Here is a 23,000-nt window from a genome sequence, read left to right as displayed (position 1 = left end):
AAATCTGTGTGAGTGCCTGTGATCAAAAGTGCGGATTAATTATAAATCAAACAGCGTTACATGTGGTTGCGGGCTGATGGACAAGCAGCTAAATCAGCAGAGGAGGTAATAAGCACATTGATGTAGTCTCCAGGGCTAACATCACAAAAAAAAACTTCTTACCTTTGTGGCCATTAGGAATTTATTCCAGTCCTCCTTGTTAGCTGCCTTTCCAGGCCCTTTGAACTCAATCTTATTCCGCAGGACTGGATAGCCTTGGTTTGCACAGAGAAAGAGCTTTTATTATAATATAATTTGTATTGTCAACCAATTAACACATCTGCCATCATATGTGGGTATGTGAACTGCCTCCCCGAGCACAGTCCTCTGGGTGTTGTGGGAAACAAGTCCAGTTATCTCTGGATAGCACTGCATCCCTCTGACCTGGAGGTTTCAGATAGTCTAGTGGTCAAGAGTGTCGGGCCAAGAAACAAAAGGTTGCTGGCTGTAATCACAGAACTGACAAGTAAGAAATGAAAAACAAAGCAGGTGTTTTGCCCTTGAGCAACTGTAAGACACTTTGATAACAGCGTCTGCTAAATTACTAACATGCACATTTCACTGTGTCTTGTCAGTTAGGATGGATGCAGGCCTCTTCTGATCAAGCAGGACTTGGCTGCCAGACTCGGCTTTAAGTTGCTCTGGAAGGGTTGGCCCACCCACCTGTGATGACACAGGGCAAGGAGCGGATGCCTGTGTTGGCTGCCAGTAAAGAGGCTTCGTAGGTGTCCCTCTCATCTTTGGGCAGCACCTGCTCCACCCGTTGGTCCATGGAGACCGCCAGGACCCAGTCACGGATTTCCTCCCGCTGGGCCTCCTGGACCACAACAACAGTATTAAAAACAGTATAATAACATAAGCCCATCAAAGCCTAGTTTCATCATAACATAAGACCAACACAGCCTAGTGTCATAACATAAGACCAACACAGCCTAGTGTCATAACATAAGACCATCACAGCCTAGTGTACCCATAACATGATACCATTACAGCCTAGTATAATAATATAAGACCATCAAAGCCTAGTATAATAACATAAGACCATCAAAGCCTAGTATAATAACATAAGACTATCACAGCCTAGTGTACCCATAACATAATACCATTACAGCCTAGTATAATAACATAAGACCATCACAACGTAGTATAATAACATAAGACTGTCAAAGCCTAGTATAATAACATAAGACCATCAAAGCCTAATATAATAACATAAGACCATCAAAGCCTAGTATAATAACATAAGACCATCACAACGTAGTATAATAACATAAGACCATCACAGCCTAGTATAATAACATAAAACCATCACAGCCTAGAATAATAACATAAGACCATCACAGCCTTGTATAATAACATAAAACCATCACAGCCTAGTATAACAACATAAGACCATCAAAGCCAATGTGTCATAACATAAAACCATCATAGTCTAGTGTACTCATAAAATAAGACCATCACAGCCTAGTGTCATAAGACAATTACAGCCTAATGACATCCAAACACAACACAGTCATAGGACAGAAACAACACATATTAATATATATTTAGATAGCAACGCCAGTAAAATCACAGCACAAGCATATAGAGCTTTCAAACACTGTCACAGGCAAGTCTTATCATAGCAGTACTTTAGACCTCATGTAATGAGACATCAGAATCACACAGAAAAACAATACAATAATTCCAGAGAAAAAATAAATACTTGGGTCTTACAGTGACATGTAGTTTAGCAGGGACAGGAACTTCAAAGGGGATGTCAGTGTCCTGGAAATCTGAGTGGTCTAGAGTGTCCAGGTTCCCTTCATCTATCCCCTGGAAACACCACAACACACAGACAACAGACTTAAAGAGAACATTCATGTACCACCTCTTCTTCAAACGGTCACATTAAAACAAGGGTTGAGGTCAATTCAAGTATACAAAAATTCTAATTCTCCTCAAAGCTTTTCCATGAGGAAACATTACCAATTGATTTGGACATTCTCTTTTTGAATTGAGTGGAATCGAAATGGACTTAAGGTTCAGTATGGACCAAACTTAAGGTTCAGTATGGACCAGACTTAAGGTTCAGTATGGACCAGACTTAAGGTTCAGTATGGACCAGACTTAAGGTTCAGTATGGACCAGACTTAAGGTTCAATATGGACCAGACATTGGTCACTGTACCTACTGATCTTACTGTGGTATGAAGAAACATTAGATCAAGTTGAGACTCACATCGGATAGGTCCAAGAAGTGGTTAAGAAAAATAAAGGCCATGTTCTCCCAGCCAACAGTCTGTGAAAAGAATCAAATTCATTATCAAACCATCATTAAAGAAACCCAATACTGATGTTGACAAACCTTTAAAAAAGTGTGTGGTGAGAGAGACATTAAATAAATAAATAAATAAATACTTTTCGATTCTTTTTCTAATAGGTCACAATATACACCTGATTGGAGGCGCAAAAACACCTGGAGGGCAGACTCCGGGGACATTGATCAGAACATTTCCCAGGGGGCTCTAGCAATGCCGAACCTCTCTGCCGAGCCAATCTCTTACCCTTGCAGCCATGCCTGCCTCATAGAAGGCCTTGTCAGCTGGAATGAGCTCTGTGTGGCGCAGCAGGGAGATGGACAGCTTTGCAGCCACACTGGCCTTCAGGGAGACAGGAAGCGAGGTGGGGAGGAGAGAGATGGGGCGTGTGACTGTCTACCAGTGCCAATACTAGTCCATAACAAGTGGGGTAAAAGGAAAGGGGAGCGGGCTATACATTACCAGTTGGTCAACCCCCTTGGCAGCAGACCGTGTGGCGTAGTAGTGAGAAACCAGTAGCATCTGCTCAAACTCTTCGTGGGCAGGTGAGTTGGCCTCCGAAGATTTGGTCATGTTCTCGCACTGTGAAACAGATAAACGGACCACGTCAAACGCAAACCCTAAACTGGCATTAGACAGCAGCTGAACACGGAGACCATACACCAGGGCGTCGGTGTGTGGAGCCCATTGGAGGTCCATGCCAAATGGAACCGCTCCCCTCCGGCCCCTTTGCTCACCAACAGTATCAGGACATCTCTCAGGTCTGCCCACATGCGGTAGCACTCGGCGCCGTCCCGACCCAATAGACACAGCAGGTCCAGGAACATGCGCTTGTAGATGTTAAAGTTCTGTGGGTTGGCCGGGGCGCCGTGCTGAGAATACAGGCTCAGGACCTTCTCCGCATTCCCCTCCTTGATCAGGTGGGTGGCATACAACGCCACATACTTGTGAAGGATCTTGTAGTTCTAGAAACATATCAAGGAAGGAAGTAAACAGATGAAATGCGAAAAGGGAGCGGATATGTTGGTAGGGTCATGGTAGAGTCAGTACCTGTTTGGAAGCAGTCTCAATGCACTTCTCCCATTGGCCTCTCTCTGCATACAGGTCTAGGGCTGCTATGACATCTACTCCTACCAGCTAGGATCAGAACATGACAAATTACTAGTTTATGGTAAAAACAGAAAACCTGTGGCAAAAAAGCAAACCTTCTAGTAGTTTTACAAAGTAAAAGGAAGCTTTGTAATAACTAGCTACCAGAAACTTTGAAATGTGCTCTCAAAACTAGCCGAATGGTTTCAAACACCCACATTACAAAGACTTTGGTGCATTATGCAGACAGTATGCATGAAGCGACACGTCCTTCGAAATATGCCATTCACTTTTCACCAGACGTCTTCATCATTATTCAAGAGAAGTCGGAGCCACACTGATGTGGCATAACAAAGAGAACAAGGACTGGGAATCTGGATCCATTTTGTTATTCAGCTCTTATTTCTAAGTGGATGGAATCTAGGCCATCATCTCAATTATCTTGTCCCAACAGCAGAGGAGCAGACTTAAGGAATTAGAGGTGCGCACACATAGTACACATAAAGATGTCTTGCTGCACACCACAGCAACATTGCACTGATACCACACTGTCTGCTTCTCCAGTCAAATCACTTTATGCCATATAATTGGATACAACATTGCAAGTTATGCTGTAAGTTGCTTGGAAACTGGCTTATTATTTGTGATACAGAGTAATGTTAAATTGTAGATACGTACCGAGTCTGCTTTCCCTTGATTCTTCAAGTGTTCTTTGTATCGCTGGTCAACATAATCTTCAAACCTACATGAATAGATGGGACATAAACACTGTGTAAAAGACAAGTTCCATCTCCGCCATTATGGAGGATAATGACTGTGTTTAAGGTGCTGTAGCACATCAAAGCATTGGGAACATGTAAAACCCCCAGAAAGATACAGCCTAACAAATGTAGTGGAATAAAGGACATAAGGCAGCATAATAACAGACGCCTCGTGTTGGTAGGTGGGAGTCTTGGGAGCGTCAGCAGCTCTCACTGTGTGAATAAGTGCTCTGTTCTGCTTACAGACTGCACAGCAGAGTGTACGGGCTCTATAAACGCACTGCAACAAGCAGTCACGATGATCCGTCAATCACCAAAACCGACACATATCACCGACCAATGTACAAAAAGTACAATACATGAACAACCATAGTCAGCAACTGTCATTTACACTTAATAAGATCCACTTTTAAACATGATCACATTTCGGTAAAGGTACTGAATTGGCGAAATGTGATCCCATTTCTTTAAGCTCCCCGCGTCTCCCTGTATTTTAAAGGCAGCAACAGCTAACGGACGGTTGCGAGGCCTCTGGCTGAGACAACCCCTGTGTGTTTCTCTTTCTGTAGCCTAATGACAGGGGAGCTATTCTAGATGGCTAGGCTTGTTGTTAGGGGCGACCAGGCAGCTTTGTAGTGGTGGCGAGGCTCTGCCGACAGGCTCACCTTGGATCCAGCTCCTTGGCCACTCTCTTCGCTTTGTTCCATTCTTCTCCCTCGATGAATGCATCTATGGCTTCCTTAATGAGGTCCAGGTTGAGGTACAGCTCAGCTGCCTGTGGAAAAGAAAACATTTGAGAATAGGCTTAAAACATGGGCACCTTTGTTTTGGGAGTGTTTCTTTTTTTTTTTTATGAACACACACGCACTAAAAACCATCGCTTTCAGTTACCAGAATGGCCTCCATACATACACGCACGCACAGTCAGATTTAAGAAAGTGGTCACTGAATGTAGTCATGTCCACTGAATCTTTTTAACCCAATTTGATTAAGACACAGAATTGATTATTTGAATGAGTGATAGGTGACCATTCATCCTGTACATGTGGTATTTGTTGAAGACTACCTGGGCATGAACAGGCACATAATGGTCATGTCTATGCAGTCATTGGTCGCATACCTGCCGGCTACAATCCGTGTCAAATCAATAAGAAACAGTTCTCAAGAGCATACAGACGCTGTGGTCTAACAGAATTTCCGCCAACTGGCTGACATACAGTAGGCTTTAACCACGCATTTACAAAACAACATTCAATTCTGAAGATGTATTAGGGACCCAAAGCAGGAAGGGTGGGATTAACTCACAGCGCTGTACTTCCTGAGCTGGGTGAGCCGAGGGCCGACCGTCTGGATCACATCCACCGCCCTCTCCTGGGTCAGGAACTTGATGGCCAGCTCAGCAGCCTGGGGGAGGTCAGACACACCGGTAACACTGGGCCATTACACTCAGGGTAGTGACAACAAAAAACAACACACAGCAATTAAAAGGGGTCCCGATGGTTGTCTCAGAGACATGACACAGAAACACCGGTGAAACTACTCAGCGTCAGTGGGTTGTTATAGCGACATTCACTGGCCGCCCTGGAGCTTCTTTGTGTACCTTCATCCAGCACTTCTCCATGAGGGGGACGTTGGTGGAGTCTTTCACCTTGAGGTAAAACTCCACAGCCCTGGAATACTCCCCAGACTGCTCCCATTCCTTGGCCTGCTCTACCATGCCTTCCACACCTCTGCAAACACAGACAAACCACACACACACACACAGACAGAGACAGACCCCCTGTCAGTAAGACATGTGTCCTTTGTGGTCCTGAAAATTAGCTATAACTCAGCTGAAGCAATGCAGGAACCAGCTGGCCGTTTAGGGTATAACACATCTAGAAGCTAGGTTGGTTGGAAGCCTGTTCTAAGAACAGACCCAGTACTGTAAACGTTCATCTGCATTTACGTCAAGGACATTTTTGTAAGACGCCACTGCTAGGCAAATGTGAGACCCAGATATTGCTCTGTTCACAGACTTCTCTCATTAAGATCTTAGTTCTCTCAATCCTCTGCGCTACAAGCCTTGTGATGTTAAAGACAGCAACAAGACTCAAAGTGAAAGGCAACATGTGTTGTAGAGCTCTAACTCTCTATTGAGAAGAACTGACGTTGCAAGAGGGCCTGCATTTTTCTCACCCGGGCCCTGAACTAAAGACTACGCAAAAGAAACAATATTTTTGATGTTTTCCCACAAGTCGTTAAAAGCAGGGAGCTGGTGGTTGCAGACGGGTGGAGGAACTGCGCGTCGGCACTGTAACGAGCTGCTCATTACCAATTTAATTTAGGATAAAAAGCGGTCATGTTTAAATGATGGGTCGACTAAGTGCATGTAGATGAATAACAAGCCCCAACACAAACGGTGGCCGTGCACGCTTTCTCTCCAAATTCGTGAGCTCCGTCTTCTCCGCCTGACCGCCGGCCCGAACAAACACGTTGTGAAGACACAGCGGTCGTCGAAGCGTTTCCTCCTCACCGGGAACCCTTTTTGGTGGCTTCCTTCTCGTACTCCTCTTGGAGAACGCTCAGCTTGGTGGGGAGGTACTCTTTACAGATCCGCATGGCATCGCTCCACATGTCCGCGTCCTGAGATGACAACAACAGCCGCTATGTAAACAACGCTCAGTACCCGGGGCACCAAACTCTGTGAAGCACATCCAGCCAAACCAACAGCGTGAATTATGGAATGGAAACATCACGGAGCGTTGCATTCTGTTTGACCTGTGGTGTTCTCTATAAAGCAACCCCCAGAGTTCCAGAACACATAGAATAGTGAAGTGACTAGAATATGAACCCTCTGATAGAGAAAGATGAAGGCCTTCTATACTGTATAATTACTGTGGGTTCTTGCATACATTTAGGAGTTTCTTTAATGGAGGAAAGTGACAAAGAAAATTCCTGACTTAATTCATTCAGCCTCTCAGAGGGCAGTTGGAGTGTCTAATGGTTTAATGCATTCACATCTCCAAAGACTTCTGTCAAAACAACCCAGTCAGCTACTGACTAACAATCAGGAGGCTGTAGTGTCAATTATGCCCAGTTCAAACCTACAGCCAGTGTCATACCTTGTAGTACTTGATGGCCATCTCTGGCCTCTGAGCCCTGAGGAGGAAGGCCTCAGCCTTCTGGAAATCCTTCTGTTCAAAGCAGAACCTGGCCTGGCCCACCAGCACGTCTGACACACTGTCCGGGTCGTTGGCCTCGGCCACCCTCAGGGCCCCGGCCCACTCCTGGTTATGGACATACCTGCAGGGAACACACCAAGCTTTCAGTTCATCTCTGAGGAGTTCTGACTAAACTTCTTTTCATTTGACTCAAACAGATTAAAAACCTTCTGCCTATATTACCCAGACAATATGCTATTAACAGTATTAACACCAGTGTTGTTAGCTATCCTTCAATAGGCCAGGCTACAGTATAAAGTAAAGCTATTCCCTATCCTATGCTCTCTTCTCCTCCCTAAGAAGCAGCAGAGATGAAACAGGCTCAGTGACAGGATCCCAGGTCCACTGATACCTTTTAACCAGCCCTGCCCGCACGTCTTAATAGGTGGTCTATAATCAATGTATAAAGAAGCAAGGGGAAGTTCTGAGGGGAAGAGGTAAGAGCTCAGCTGGCACCAGGGCCTCTTTTGAAGTTGAAGCAGGAAGGCTTGAAGCTCTGCAGGGGACACATGCCAGCACCACTCGCTAGCTAGCAAAGACAGACTCCTCCTGATGTACTTACATCAGCACTGCCTCTTTCGGCTTCCCCGCTTTGATGAACTCTGTCTCGGCTTCGGCGAACTTGCCCTTGGAAAATGAAACATTATCACGGTTCAGTGCCTGGCTTAGCAGGGATTAATAATGAATGTGTGACATTTAATGGCTGGAAAAGTATGGCGCTCAGATACAAATTTGTGAAGGCAACGATGTAAAATGTTAGGAATCTTTGAGTTGAAGCAGCAGAGTAACCTTGAGAGACAATTCATGTATGATGGTGAGGAGGAAGAGTTGGAAATGGTGTGTGTGTGGTGTATGTTGGGAAAATGGTGGTGGTATTATACCTCATCCTCCAGGAACATGGCTTTCTTCAGATGGATCTCAGGGATCTTGTTCTTTGTTGAGAGACGTGCCAGCTCAAAAGCAAAGTCAAAGGAACTGAGGAAAGATGAGTCCCAGAGCTACTGAACTTCTTCTTGAACTAATATTTATTAATGACCTATGCCATTGACTGGTTCTGAAACAATCACCTTAACCCATCTAAACAACCATATTAACTAACTGTAAAACAAAACTGCCCAACCTATTGCTGATGGGGAACATGAACAATTAAAATGAAATCTATTCCTAGGCCAGACCTGCAGGTAGCTAGGCCAGAGCCAGAGGAGAGTAGTTTAGGAAATGTTTATTCCAGTAAAACACACGTATTCAACATAGCCTTAGATAAAAATAACCTAGAAAATGACATTGGCTGTCACTCATTAAACACACTATGGCACAACAAAAAAATGTATGCAGGATCTGGAAAATGCTTCTCTTGTTGGTCAGCACGGAAAAGCATTCAAAACAACTGGTAGACAATTAACTAATAAGTAAAAGGTATTTTTGGAAGGTAGATAGAAAGCGTAACCTAAACAAAAAAAAGTTAGTAAACCGGCAATTTGTAACATTTGACTCAATTCTGTGACCAATACAGTCTACAATCAGATTGGTTTGGGGTCCCACGGATCAATCATAGAAAATTGATGACATCCCTAATGATTGGTACTTTGTTAATCACAGAAAAAATGCATCAGACACTTCAATCCCAGTGAAACATGACAGCAATATTGAAGAGCTTGAGACTACAGGCCATACAGTAAAGTGCATTGATCTACTCACTAGTTGTCTGCTGCAAAGTCGATGGCAGTCTCCAGCAGACCAAACTTGTTGAGCAGTTTGACTGCAGCCTCTCCACCCAGACTCTTGGCCCACAGGTAGGCCACCTGCTTATGGGCACTTGTACCTCCATGGCTCTTCGCCACCTGCCACACACACACACGCGCGCACATGCAAGCACACACACGCAAGCACGCACACACACGCAAGCACGCACACACACGCACACACGCGCACACATGCGCGCGCACACACACACATGGCGCACACACACGCGCGCACACACACACGCACGCTTTAGGAATCTCTATCCATGTTGGGACACAAAAATCATACCTTCCTTAACAACTATCCTTAAACCCTATCCTGACCATAGCCCTGAACATAACCACAACCCTAATTCGATGTGTTTCTATAAACCTAATTCCTAAGAAGGAAATCAGGTTTTCCCCTCATTAGGACTGAGAATCACCACTGGCAGAGAATCACCACTGGCAGAGAATCACCACTGGCAGAGAATCACCACTGGCAGAGAATCACCACTAGCAGAGAATCACCACTAGCAGAGAATCACCACAAGCACAGAATCACCACAACCTAAAGCTGTCTGAGAGAGCCAAACAGCTGGACAGCAGGAGACGGACAATTAAAGACATTTAGAAAATGGGATAGTTTTCCCCAAGCTCTCAATGAAACGATCTACAACTGAGTGACAGCTAAATAAAAGGGGAACAGTGTGCGGTGATGCACGTAGCGATCCGCGTAACCTCCACCTAGAAGCACACGCCGCTGTCCTTCACACAACAGTCCATGACACGGTCACACTGTCCCGTTGCCCGGACTCTCAAGGACTCTGAGTGAATGAACACCTCTGTCAGTCTGGTGGATACACACCCTGTAGGCCTCCTCCCACAGCTCGCTGACACGGTACATGTTGACTGCAGCCTTCCAATCCTGGCCCTCCATGTAATGATACTCGGCCTCAGAAAATCTGGACTCGGTCTCCAACTCCTGGAACAGAGGTTTGACAAGTCGGACAAGGGCTACGGGTCATCCCAGCTAATTCAAATCACCTTGAGGTGGTTTTAATTCTCTGACCTTGGCCAAGTGCAAGTGAGTTTCAGCCAGGAGGTCCGGGTGATGTTTGGCCACTAGGCGAATCACGTCGTCAAACATCCTGTTCTTTTTATACATGGTGATGGCTAGGTCCGGCTCCTCCACAGTCACAAACAGCCTGGAGACATTCCAGGCAAGCACACACACGCACGCACACACACACACACGCACACATGCACAATGAAGCAAATACACAAACACCTAACTGCAATGCTATGAATTGATATGAATAACGACTCAATCTCTAATCACATAAACAGCTAATTAGAAAATGTTATTTTGCCCAGTGCTGATGAATTTTGCTCCACCATTCTCAGGGGAGTGATCAATGAGAGGCAAGCACTGAGACGACACAGAGCTGTGGACTCATGGTGACACTGTCTTTGTGGCTGGCTGGCAACATGCCAGGGAGATCACTGTGGAAAGGTACTAGCTCCTTCAGAGGCAAACAGCTAGTCTGAGGATTGTTCGGTTAGGTTCAGTAATAATGCTCCTGTCACCAGACTGCCGGGGCACCTTATCAAAGTCCAATTTGCACAACACTTTTGTTTGTCAATTTGTAGCAGTAGAACATTGACCTGAACTGGAACCGACTCCTGGACATAGTGAGGAAAATATTAAGCAGAGCCCTGTAACCCAATGTCAGACAACTTAGACTTGGCTATAATTAATTTGGCAGCAAGGTTGCGGTCCATACAAGTTAGATACAAAGAAGGGTAATGAATGAATGATCGGCCAAAGAGCACGTGGAGAGGAAAAGAGGGGCAAGAGGGAGAAGAGGAGGAGAGGGGTAGAGAGGGAGAAGTGGAGGAGAGGGGTAGAGAGGGAGAAGAGGAGGAGAGGGGTAGAGAGGGAGAAGTGGAGGAGAGGCAGAAGTAGAGAAGAGGAGAAAAAGACAGACAGAGAGAGAGGTAGAAAAAGGAAAAGGATAAGAGAGGGGTTTTAGAGAAGGAGAAGAAAAGGAAAAGAGAGAGAGCAAAGAAAAAGACAAAATGTCACGCCCTCCGCATCCACCTCCTCATAGTCCGGGCCAGGCTTTCTCTGTCTCCTGTCTGTCCGTGTATGTGGGGCTTTCCCCCCACTGCCCCTCAAGTCTCCACACCTGCTATTCATTCCCTCATCAGCCTGCCTATATATACCCTGGTTTCCGCCCGTCCGGCGCTAGACCGTTGTTATTCACTACTAGGTAGTAACGTTCCCGGCCGCTCCAAACCATAGTTTGAGCACCCAGTTTAGTTGTTCATTCCAACTAACCCTGTTTGTTCCCCGTTACCAAGACCCACCTCACCCAGCCTCCAAACACCTCCACCTGACTGCCTGTCAGCCACCTGCTCTGCCTACCCGCTGTCCTGTCTGCCTGGCCCTACCTACCTACCTGCCCACCCCCCACCCCTCCGGCCTGGCCTCAGTCCTTCCATCCCAGCCACCGCTAAAACACCCTTTTTGTTTCTCTGATTGTGTCTGGTGTCGTGCGCTTGGGCCCACTCACGGCTCCCCCCGTAACAGAAAATATGTACACAAGGAGAGAAGAGAGAGGGAATAGAAAAATAAATTGATTGCAGAAGAAGAGAGATGTTACCTCTCTGCCTCCTTGTGTTTCCCCTCCGCCTCCAGGTTCTGGGCTCGGCTGATGTACAACGCTGACAAATCCTCCGGGGTCATGCATTCGGCTGCCAACTGGGACACGCGTGTGAGTGTGAGTACGGACACTTAACTGAGGGCACTTCAACTCACACCTCAAGTCAAACGAATGCCACATCCAACGTAACAAAGACCCCACAGACTCACCACACATACACATAGGAGAGCCCATTTCCCATTTCTTTAATAATAACTGCTTCTCCCCTACCAATTTCCATGATGTCCAATTAGCGATCACGCCTTGCCCCGTTGCGACAACTCCACAGTCAACTTAGACTGTGTCCTAGGATCTCATCAAGCCTGTCTGCTTCTTATCCCCTCCGCTCGTTCAAACCCAGGAGGTTTTATCCCGGCACGCACACTCCCCAGCCAACAACCACCACCGGGCACGCAGGCTCTCGATACACCACCACGAGTCGCTAGAGGACGGCGAGACAAGACCACCCGGTCCTTTATCTAGGATGGCCGCCGAGCCAATTTCAACTGCCCTCGGCTGTTCCCCAGGGACTGCCGTGACCGGGATTCAAACACTGGGCCACAACGGCGCGGCGGTACCCCACGGCAGTGACTTACACGCCAGCTCCGTCACGTGTCCCTGCGTTTCAGTCAGCCCACTGGTATTAAGCCGTGTGAAACACATAATGACATGGGACTCTGAGAAGGATAGCTACCTTATGGGCCTGCTCCCAGCGCCCAGCCACTGTGTACATCTCTATGGCATCTTTGATGTAGCCTCCCTTCACGAACAGGGGCTCTGCGACCTGCGTTTCCACAGAGAGAGAGAGAGTCATTCCTTCGTTTGTGTGAATTCCTGCTCTTCAAGCAAGTCATTTATGAATTCTTTAATTAAAGCCCTGCCAACGTGCCCCCCCATCACAGTCGGCATTTACACATTAGTCACAGAGAAGACGCTCTTACAGGGGCTTACAGAAGCGAGAAGCCCCTGGCTTCTCCTCCTCTGACTTGTCATCCCATCCTTTTACCTCATACTCCTGGATGGAGGCATAGTGCTGGGCAATCTTCAGGAAGTACTTCCCTCCTGAGCGGTCCTCCTGTAACTCCAGTATATGGACTGCCTTCTTCCACTGCCGAGCACCAATGGCTGCCTCGATGGCCTTGGAGGAACAGCTAGGATGAAGACAGAAGGGGGGGGTCAAAAGAATATGACACAAAGCAACTTCATTCATCCACTTGGACGGCCATTAGTACTGTTAAAGCCCCTTTTAAAGGACACTAAACATCCACTTCCACTGATCATGTACTCAGTTGATACCGGTGTTTTGATTCCCAGCCATCAGTGATGTGTAGGGCACCGGGTTTTAGGCAAGCCCAAAATGCCAGTGAGACCATAATAACAACAGGGGGCCATCCAGTGGGTATCCAGTGTTCTGTCTTAAGCAGCCTGCCATGGGGACTGGAGCCTGACGCAGCCTAATGAACCACACCTCCATGTGACACACTTCCCTTTACAAACAACCCTCTCAACTCCTGTCTACCACTCCTTTCATCTTCTGCCTCCTCTTGATTTAGCACTCCGTCCTCCAGCCCTCCCTCCTCCACCCCTCCTCCAGCCCTCCTCCACCCCTCCTCCAGCCCTCCGTCCTCCAGCCCTCCCTCCTCCTCCACCCCTCCTCCACCCCTCCTCCACCCCTCCTCCAGCCCTCCGTCCTCCAGCCCTCCCTCCTCCTCCAGCCCTCCTCCAGCCCTCCTCCAGCCCTCCCTCCCTGTAGTAACCGGTGGGCAAGCAGCCAGGCTGACTTACCCTGCTTCGATGTAATGGTTGATGGCGGCGTCCATTTGCTTTTGCTGAACCAGGTAGTCTCCCCAGGCCTCCTCCAGCTTCACTACGTCTGCTGGAAAGGCCATGCGAGCCAGCTCCACGGCTACGCTCGGGGGAAAGGCGATTACATTCACATCAGTACAGTGCGCGATACATTCTCCCGACCAAAAGGAAACTTGCCAATTCCTCTAGAATGACTGGGCCGTTTATTGAAGTAGTAATGCACTTGAATGGTCCTGCCCAAGACCACTACCTGATGTGAATTCCCATAATCCACAACCCAGTTATGAGCCAGGCCTACCTTTCCGGAAGGCATTGCCCTTGCGGTAGCAGTCAAGAGCCCTCTGGTTGTTCCTGATCCTCTCAAACAAATCGCCTGCCTGATAATGGGACAGAGCAAACAGAGGTTATGTCATCCCCGCTCCCATTTACAGAACCTCTGCTCCAAACACAGATGGTTCTAGAGAGCAAAGAAAGAAATAAGTACGGGACTTTCATCCCTCCCAGACAAATCCTTTATTAAGACACAGAAAGACACCTTCCCTGAGAGTCGTCCATGGCGACTCTCAGGGAGTGAGATGTTAATCGGCTCTGAGACACAGGAAACAAAGACTCACGGTGTAGACACTGAGACACAGAGCAAGAACAGGGCACTTCCTTTTCCCTATGTACCAACTTCTACTGCCTTGAAAAAAAACACCAGTCAATCTCTCAATGGCACACATTTCACTGCCAGACAACTGACAGGAATCATTCAGAACCTTTCCATCGAGAGGACGGAACAGAATGCAGAGGATTTAAGCAACCTCTCCTGTCATTCCATTAAGATGTCCTCTGTCTCTAGAAGATATGCCATAATTGTCTTGAAGACGGTTAATGTAATATTAATGTCAGCCGTTAACACGCACCCTCTCGTAGAACTCCCCCTTGATGAGGGCAGCAGCGATTCTATTGATGATGTCATTGTTGGAGACCAGCTCTTCTCTGCTCATAGCCAATCGGGCGGCCTTCGCCGGTAAGCCCGCCTTGAGGTAGAGGTTGATGGCGGCCGTGTAGTCTTGCTCGCCCTCCTTGACCTCACCCGCCTTCTCCTCCTGGTTGGTCTCCATCAGCCACTGGTAGTAGCTCCGCCGCAGGTTGTCCAGTTCTGGGTGGCCCTGGAGAAACACACAGACTGTATGGTTTCCACTGGTTGTACTGAGGACTATAGGCCAGTGCTCAACAGAGTCTCAGCGGTGATTTACCTTGGCCTCAGCCACGGCGATGCAGTCATCCCACATATGAAGCTCCTGATACATCTCCATCACCTCATCTATGGCATTCTACAGAGCACACCACGACAAGTCTCAGACCAGACTCCAGCTGCCGACAGATGAAGACCGACAGTAATGTCCTCATACCTGCTCCATAAAGTACATCTCTGCCAGTTTGTAGTTCTTCTCCAGCATAGCAAGACGTGCTTTGACTTGGTAGAACTCCGTACCATCGCCCCCCTGGAGAAGAGACCGGACGAGTGTCACATACAATTAAGGCCGACCTTAAAAGTATCTCAAAGGTTAAATGGAATGACGTGCACTTTTTCGACCAGACTGGTGCAAACCGCCGTTAATTAGCTAGCTATGGCCAACAGGTGCGGGGTGTAGGCGTGTGTGTGATACGCATTAGGGGAAAGGAATAGTCTAGTGGAGCATCGTGATGTGACAGATCAACTGGACCAGCCTGCCAGGGAGCAGCTGTGCTGGCAGGGGTGCAAGGCTGGGTGGTGCCAAGGTTCCCCAACAGATGACAGGGCACAGTCGACCCAGATGGGACACCTGGATTGGGTTGGCTCCAACAGAGCACTGGATTGGGTGACCAGAGCCAGAACCTCATACACGACCAAAGATGCTTTGGTCGGTTAGAAAGGGAGTTGGGGCCTGAGAACCTCATATACTATGCTCTATCTTTGGTCGGTTAGAAAGGGAATTGGGGTCTGAGAACCTCATACACTATGCTCTATTCTTGGTCGGTTAAAAAGAGAGTTGGGGTCTGAGAACCTCATACACTATGCTCTATCTTTGGTTGGTTAAAAAGAGAGTTGGGGTCTGAGAACCTCATACACTATGCTCAATTCTTGGTCGGTTAGAAAGGGAGTTGGGGCCTGAGAACCTCATACACTATGCTCTATCTTTGGTCGGTAAGAAAGGGAATTGGGGTCTGAGGAGCATGACAGATGTCGTTTGGTACGTACAGATTCCTTTGAGACTTGGTCAGCAATCTTGTTAGTCTCGTTCAGAAAGCGAGCTTTGGAGACATCCCCCAAGGCAGCAAAGCATCTAAAAGAAACACAAAATAATGTGGGAGAGAGTCAGGGTCAAGCCAAAACAAATGTTGCCAGATATGAAATAACCTTTAAAACAAATATGAAAGAGTTCTATCAACAGCCTTTTAGGCATGTTCCAATGCCAGGGTTAACAAGAAGATTTCAAGGGTTTTTAACTTAGGTCGGCCGTATTACCAGCTCTTTAAGAGAAGTTGCATCACGCTAATAAGCTGCACTTGCCATCAAAAGAGGAGATGAGCGTCTCTTTTCAGCTACCGAACCTCCTTCATTTACATTCTCCTCTCTGGACAAAACAGTTTTCCTGCATGATTTATGCAAATCAAACCCCACACAAAACGAACCCTCGTTGCATTATTGATGCCACGCTACAGTAAAAACTAACTTTCACCCCTCAAAATGAGAAAGAAACCGCATACAAAAGGAAAGATCACAAAAAACTGCCCTGGTGGTGATTACTTAAGGTAATTGATTCCTATTGAGAGAGAGTGTGTGTGTATGTGGGAGAAAGAGAGAGAGAGAGAGAGAGAGAGAGAGAAGGAGAGAGAGGGAGAGGATGGCACATAGTATTAGTCTTCAGGTGAACTGCTTGGTTTTATACCAATTATGCCCCCAGTCAGACAGTTGTGAATTATGCTACGGGGGAGAGGGCTGCTCCGGAGTGCCTTTACAGAAGTTGAAACCAAGGAAAGGAGGGAGGACGAGGTGCAGAGAGGACAGTGTTAAAAGATGCGTACAGTGATGGTGTGCTGTTGACGTGCTAAACCCGGTGGGGTGCCTGAGCATGTTGTGGCCTCAGTGAGTCCGGGTGTCTAGGTGTGCACTGACCTCTCCGCAATGTGGAGCTGACGAGCCTCCAGGGACAGTTTGCTCAGAGTTTTCCACATGGCCTCGGTCTCAGAGGACATCTCCAGGGTCTCCAGGAACGCCGTGGCTCTTAGGAAGACAAACGCAGGTTGGTGACACCGTACCGGTGAGGGCCAACAATTGAATAGGAACCAAAACAAGTCAGCAACTATTGTAAGACAACGGATTGTAATGCGGTACACTCTCTTTTGACAGTAGCTTATGTGAATTCCAACCCCAAAAAAAGCTGCATTCTTTCAAGGTCGGTAAATACTAACCTATAATAGTCTTCATCGTCAATAGCAGTTCCAAACTCGATAAGGCCCTCATCCAAAGTGTAGGACACAGTGTTGACCCCCTCAGTAACGATCACCTCCGTCTTCCCATTGGACCTCTCCAGATCCACGACATCTCCCTGAGGAAGACACATGGATGCTAATTTATGCAAAAACTAAGTACTCTCAGCCCTTGTAGCTGAGAAGATGACAAAAAGCAGTGGGACTTTCACTGTCACAGCTGAGGCCTAATCAAACGTTCTTCAAGACAAAGCTAGGCGTTAGGAAGTGGATGGTGGATGACAAGAAGCACAGTGGAGTTAGAAACATGATTTATCCATTTGATTATATTTTCACGCTGTGAGGTCAAAATAACCTCTAAGATGGTGAAAACTATTCTATTTTTTCGTGTAAGAGCTCTTTGAAAAAGTTGCCTGGAGTTTTTCCATATTCACGTATGATCTTTTGGCGTAGATCATGACATCACAGACTATTGGTAGTTCATGTTGGAAAGGGGGTGTGCTCTAGACCATCCAATCAGAAGTCAGGACTGTCTGTGTATATTCAGACTGGTTTCCTTACGCCCAACAGAAATACATTTAAAAAATATACCTAAAAGGATATTTCTTTATTAAGCACACAGTTTTTTCTTAAATGTAGTGATGATCAAAATGTTTTTAAAACACTGCTGTATATCTTTAAATGTGTACTAAGGTGTGGTCTGCAAGACAGTAGACAGACAGTAGTTAGGCCAGCTGTAAAACAATAAGGACATGTCGGGCCCTGACAGCTGGCAGTCTGTTTGAGGTCAGTAGCACATGAGTTGACCAGGACCTTCTTCCTCCCTCTTTCTGCCTCCCTCCCTGACCATTCTCACCCTACAGCGGAACGTCGTATCTCTCACCCTAAGAGGGAACATGGTGACCCTCTCAGGGCTGTCAATGTTGTACCACACACACAGGTTGCCTCTGTTCTGGGCCACCACTACGTCGCTGGCAGGAACCCACTGTACGTAGGAGCAGAAACTCAACATCGTGGCCTTAACGCTGCTCTCGATGTCATGAAGGTGAAGCTGAGAGAGGGAGCGAGAGGAGTGTTTAGAGAGCAGGCAATAAGGCCAGGATGCAAGTGATCACACATAAACTTGTTACACAAAGAAACCCCATCCAAGTACCTTGCAAAACTAGAATTTCAACTGTACTGTTGTCCTCCGCAACAACTTGTACACCATATCGTAAAAAAAATATTAAATGAGTCACTTTTCAGTCAGAAGCCCCTGAAGGATTCCCAATTAAAATGCTTGGCATCCTTTGCCCAGGGCGCAGGCATCTAACAGGCACAGCTCCAGGCAGCCAGTTACTTTGAGCTGCTGCTGCCTCACCCGCAGTTTCTTGTCCCTGAAGAGCAGCTTGCGCCCTGTCTCGTTGAGCTCCAGCCAGTCAATCTTGGAGTCGTGGTTGATGGTTCCCAGGTTGTAACCGGCGGCCACATCCACTGTGAGTGGGAGGCAGAGAGAGCGGAGATTATTACCTGAGCTACGCCTGCAGGCCACAGTAGCAATCAGCGACGGAATGTGGAGAGAGAGAGAGGGAGAGAGAGAGAGACGGTCTCCCTCCAGAGTGCATGTACTAAGGGGAGAGAGAGGCAGTGTATCAACGTTTAAAGCCGCATCCTATCTCCAGCCATCTGCTAGAGAGAAGAGATCAGACAAAGATACGGCATGTTGTGACTCAGGGGCTAACGGAACAAAGTCATCATGCAATATGAATGAAGCCGTGTTCACAGTCAGCATCCGTCAACACACATCTGTGATTCTCTCATGAATCACATGACAAAGAGGCCCGGTGCAGCGCCTCCTTTTATCCTGCAATCGAGCTTCTGAGAAACATGGTAAATAAAAAAGAAATAAGAAATGGCGTTCCCGATGTCCATTTCTCGGAGCAGGTTTTAAGTACGTAACAGACAAGGTGATGGAAGGCAGGGGAAGTGGGAAGGAAGAGGGGCCAAAAAGAGACTGCACCTGTCATTCAAGGGGCAGAAATAAATTGGATGGAGGTTGTTTCTCATTTTCATCACCTGAAGAAAAAAATAACAGCTCGGCGGTCGACAGAAGGACATGCCTGGACTTAATTAGCACAGGAAGTGGACAGGGTCTGGGCAGATGGCGCTCAGCGCTGCGCTGTGGAGGGGCCTGGGCTGTGCTTCAGACTCAACACCGGCGCCCAGCCTGCCCGCTGTGGGGTCAACGCCTAATTGAAAGGCATCGTTCTCCGAAAACGGCATATGCCTGTTTGTATCAGGCACGCTCTGCACCGGCCCTCACTGGTCCCGGCGTCTGATGCCCCACCCGGGGGGAGGAGACGGATGGGATAGGGACGGTGTGGGCCTGGCTGTTCCAGTCAAACGGCTGTTTACTTAATCAATACCTAAAGCAACGTTGGGACCAGGTTGCTCTGAGCAGCGCTGCCTGCCTCAGCATGAACACGGATCATCCATCCCCAAACCAGGAGAGCCAGCGCCTTTGTGTTAGATGGGTTTTTTTTATGGGCAGATAGAGGTGAATGGCGGGCCAGGCAGGGACTGGTGGGTGTAGGCACATTTAATTTGAACATTTAGCAATGACTTCATGAAATATTTCAATAGATAATCATAGCATAGATAAAACCATGAGTTGACATTTCTGGAAAACCAAAAGGCCATGTTATTTCTGGGCTGAGATGAACGAGTACCACCATCATCACCTTGGCTTGACCTTGGCCAGAAGACAACATTCGGAAGCGCAGAAATCGTGTGTTCATGAACTTGGTACACAATATAAGGGATCATCCTCTCTGTATCATACACACACTTAACCCATAATGCCTCAGTTGTGTTACCCTAACATCTAAGCCGGAAAACAGCTTTTCTCCTTGTGGGAACGGCTTAAAACCTTGTGGTAAAACTAGGATCTCACACACACACACACACTTACCAATGGCAATGGTTTTGATGTCAATTAGGTAGGCTAACTTCTTGTTGTCTTCGACGCCCCTCTGCTTTCTCTCATTGAGACGAACACTAGCGAGGCAGACAGTGTGAGGCAGACAGAGGAGCAAAATGTTAAAATCAGCCTGAACATCCAACCATTAGTACAGATATAGCTACAAAATCTGACAATATTGGCAGGCTGAATACATTAGAATGGATTTGTAAGGACTACATTTGTCCCCTGAAACATTTCTTGACAGCTGTATGCAAAACACTTAACCTTCCTAAACATATAAAGTATGCTTGTCTGTCAACGACAACCACAGCTCAACACTACCACCTAGTGGAGGACCAGCAAATGTGTCTCAGTAACAGCCCTAGTTAGTGTGACTGCAAATACATCCACTCAGAGGGAAATGGGTGATAGCCAACCTGATGAGGTGAGGGTTCATGAACTCAGTTCTGACTGATCCCAGGATCTCGTTGCTGCCGTACTCCACAAGCGTTAGCTCCCCAGCGTTGAAAATCATACACACCTAAAACAATATCCTCATCAGAACACTAAACGGCTCACTCCCCACCTGATCATTCCCAAGTTCTATGTTAACAGGCAGTAAACAAGTGCATGGCGTTTAGGCCTATATTACTTAAAATATGTTTATTCATTATGTATAATAAGCAATATTTATGAGTTAAGATAGAATTGCAGAAAACATCAAAGGTAAACAAGCGGAAGAAGCAGTGAATTGTCGTACCGTTTCATTTTCAAAAAAGAATTTCTCATTTCCTCCGGAGCCCTGCCATGCCACCTGAAAAGGAAACAGCAGTGAGGTGTTGGTTTATCATAAAGCATGGTGGCAGTGCTTCACGTTTCACACTACATTCCTAACATATGCTGCAGACAGGGCCACAGCTATTATCTCATACGTTAAGCCGTTTTCAACAGCAGCACTCGTGCTCCGCTGAAAAAGGCTCCTCATAAAACTCTCATTAAGCAGGGATTAGCACACTAAATCAGGACAGCCCTTGAACTTTTAATTAAAACGTTTCAAAACAGGCCCGTGGAACTTCTGACTTCACCACAAATAAATATGTAACAACATTCCCAATTCACATAGAGGACAGTGGCCTAAAATAGACTTCAGTCGGCAGTGCAATACTCATTTTCCAGTAGTTTGTGTTTTGATTGTAATTCTAGTTTACCCACGAGACAGGCAGAGAATAATGGCCATAGTAGAGGATTGGTGGGAAGGACTTCATAACATAACACCGATCTTTCTGACAGCGGTGGATAGTACAGTCATACCTCACTGAGCTTGTTGGAGACCAGGTCTCCCAGGAGAAGGGTATCAGAGGTGTGCGCCACCAGGTAGCGGTCCTTCCCCATGATCTTCACCTCGTCTATCTCATAGCCATAGTGGGACTTCAGCACCACCCGCATCCCAGTGGACAGGTTCTTCACGATCACCTGGAGAAACATTGTCTAGTTACTTAAACAGAGCCACTAGCCCAAGTTACATGGCTGAAAAGAACTGAGAAACAGTCAAGAGTTACATTTAGTATTTTTGCAGACACTCTTATCCATAGCAAGGTACAGGAGCAATTTGGGTTAATCGCCTTGATCAAGGGGACGAGATATGTTGCTTTTTATTTTTCTAAGTTTCCCTGTTAAGATACCCAGTTTTCATTGTGTAGTGAAGACACTGACTACCACAACACTGACTACCACAACACTGACTACCACAACCTACCTGACTACCACCACCTACCTGACAACCACCACCTACCTGACTACCACCACCTACCTGACTACCACAACCTACCTGACTACCACAACCTACCTGACTACCACAACCTACCTGACTACCACCACAACACTGACTACCACAACCTACCTGACTACCACAACACTGACTACCACAACACTGACTACCACAACACTGACTACCACAACCTACCTGACTACCACAACACTGACTACCACAACACTGACTACCACAACCTACCTGACTACCACAACACTGACTACCACAACACTGACTACCACAACCTACCTGACTACCACAACTTACCTGACTACCACCACCTACCTGACAACCACCACCTACCTGACAACCACAACCTACCTGACTACCACAATACTGACTACCACAACACTGACTACCACCACCTACCTGACTACCACAACCTACCTGACTACCACAACACTGACTACCACCACCTACCTGACTACCACCACCTACCTGACAACCACAACCTACTGACTACCACAACCTACTGACTACCACAACCTACTGACTACCACAACCTACTGACTACCACAACCTACCACACTACCACAACCTACCTAACTACCACAACACTGACTACCACAACCTACTGACTACCACAACCTACCTAACTACCACAACACTGACTACCACAACCTACCTGACAACCACAACCTACCTGACTACCACAACACTGACTACCACCACCTACCTGACTACCACAACCTACCTGACTACCACAACCTACTGACTACCACAACCTACCTGACTACCACAACACTGACTACCACAACACTGACTACCACAACACTGACTACCACAACACTGACTACCACAACACTGACTACCACCACCTACCTGACTACCACCACCTACCTGACTACCACAACCTACTGACTACCACAACCTACTGACTACCACAACCTACTGACTACCACAACCTACTGACTATCACAACACTGACTACCACAATCTACTGATAACAACAACACTGACTACCACAACTTACCTGACAACCACAACACTGACTACCACAACACTGACTACCACAACCTACTGACTATCACAACACTGACTACCACAATCTACTGATAACAAGAACACTGACTACCACAACTTACCTGACAACCACAACCTACTGACAACAACAACACTGACTACCACAACCTACCAGACTACCACAACACTGACTACCACAAC

General features: G+C 47.0%; 1 protein-coding gene across 2 annotated transcripts in view; it reads right to left on the bottom strand.

The window, feature by feature from the left end:
* ift172 (intraflagellar transport 172) overlaps window positions 1-23,000 on the bottom strand; it is a 29,659-nt gene that overhangs the window by 1,572 nt on the left and 5,087 nt on the right. For both annotated transcript variants that reach the window (XM_010882639.4, XM_010882640.3), the window contains exons 11-46: window positions 21,338-21,499; window positions 20,787-20,840; window positions 20,464-20,567; window positions 20,036-20,121; window positions 18,446-18,558; window positions 17,969-18,136; window positions 17,068-17,204; window positions 16,772-16,879; window positions 15,854-15,938; window positions 15,024-15,116; window positions 14,868-14,945; window positions 14,532-14,780; window positions 13,925-14,003; window positions 13,606-13,726; window positions 12,827-12,971; window positions 12,515-12,604; window positions 11,782-11,879; window positions 10,185-10,320; window positions 9,981-10,097; window positions 9,090-9,232; window positions 8,273-8,366; window positions 7,954-8,018; window positions 7,293-7,473; window positions 6,704-6,813; window positions 5,789-5,918; window positions 5,494-5,592; window positions 4,854-4,963; window positions 4,106-4,169; window positions 3,389-3,475; window positions 3,076-3,303; window positions 2,801-2,920; window positions 2,585-2,680; window positions 2,260-2,319; window positions 1,756-1,854; window positions 703-856; window positions 163-254 (exon numbers count right to left, since the gene is read on the bottom strand). In XM_010882639.4, coding sequence (XP_010880941.2) covers window positions 163-254; window positions 703-856; window positions 1,756-1,854; window positions 2,260-2,319; window positions 2,585-2,680; window positions 2,801-2,920; window positions 3,076-3,303; window positions 3,389-3,475; window positions 4,106-4,169; window positions 4,854-4,963; window positions 5,494-5,592; window positions 5,789-5,918; window positions 6,704-6,813; window positions 7,293-7,473; window positions 7,954-8,018; window positions 8,273-8,366; window positions 9,090-9,232; window positions 9,981-10,097; window positions 10,185-10,320; window positions 11,782-11,879; window positions 12,515-12,604; window positions 12,827-12,971; window positions 13,606-13,726; window positions 13,925-14,003; window positions 14,532-14,780; window positions 14,868-14,945; window positions 15,024-15,116; window positions 15,854-15,938; window positions 16,772-16,879; window positions 17,068-17,204; window positions 17,969-18,136; window positions 18,446-18,558; window positions 20,036-20,121; window positions 20,464-20,567; window positions 20,787-20,840; window positions 21,338-21,499 — 4,155 coding nt within the window. The remainder of the gene's footprint in view (window positions 1-162; window positions 255-702; window positions 857-1,755; window positions 1,855-2,259; window positions 2,320-2,584; window positions 2,681-2,800; window positions 2,921-3,075; window positions 3,304-3,388; window positions 3,476-4,105; window positions 4,170-4,853; window positions 4,964-5,493; window positions 5,593-5,788; window positions 5,919-6,703; window positions 6,814-7,292; window positions 7,474-7,953; window positions 8,019-8,272; window positions 8,367-9,089; window positions 9,233-9,980; window positions 10,098-10,184; window positions 10,321-11,781; window positions 11,880-12,514; window positions 12,605-12,826; window positions 12,972-13,605; window positions 13,727-13,924; window positions 14,004-14,531; window positions 14,781-14,867; window positions 14,946-15,023; window positions 15,117-15,853; window positions 15,939-16,771; window positions 16,880-17,067; window positions 17,205-17,968; window positions 18,137-18,445; window positions 18,559-20,035; window positions 20,122-20,463; window positions 20,568-20,786; window positions 20,841-21,337; window positions 21,500-23,000) is intronic.

The sequence above is a fragment of the Esox lucius genome, chromosome 18, assembly GCF_011004845.1.
Source record: "Esox lucius isolate fEsoLuc1 chromosome 18, fEsoLuc1.pri, whole genome shotgun sequence".
Taxonomy (NCBI): Eukaryota; Metazoa; Chordata; class Actinopteri; order Esociformes; family Esocidae; genus Esox; species Esox lucius.
This window is presented reverse-complemented; position numbering and strand designations above follow the sequence as displayed.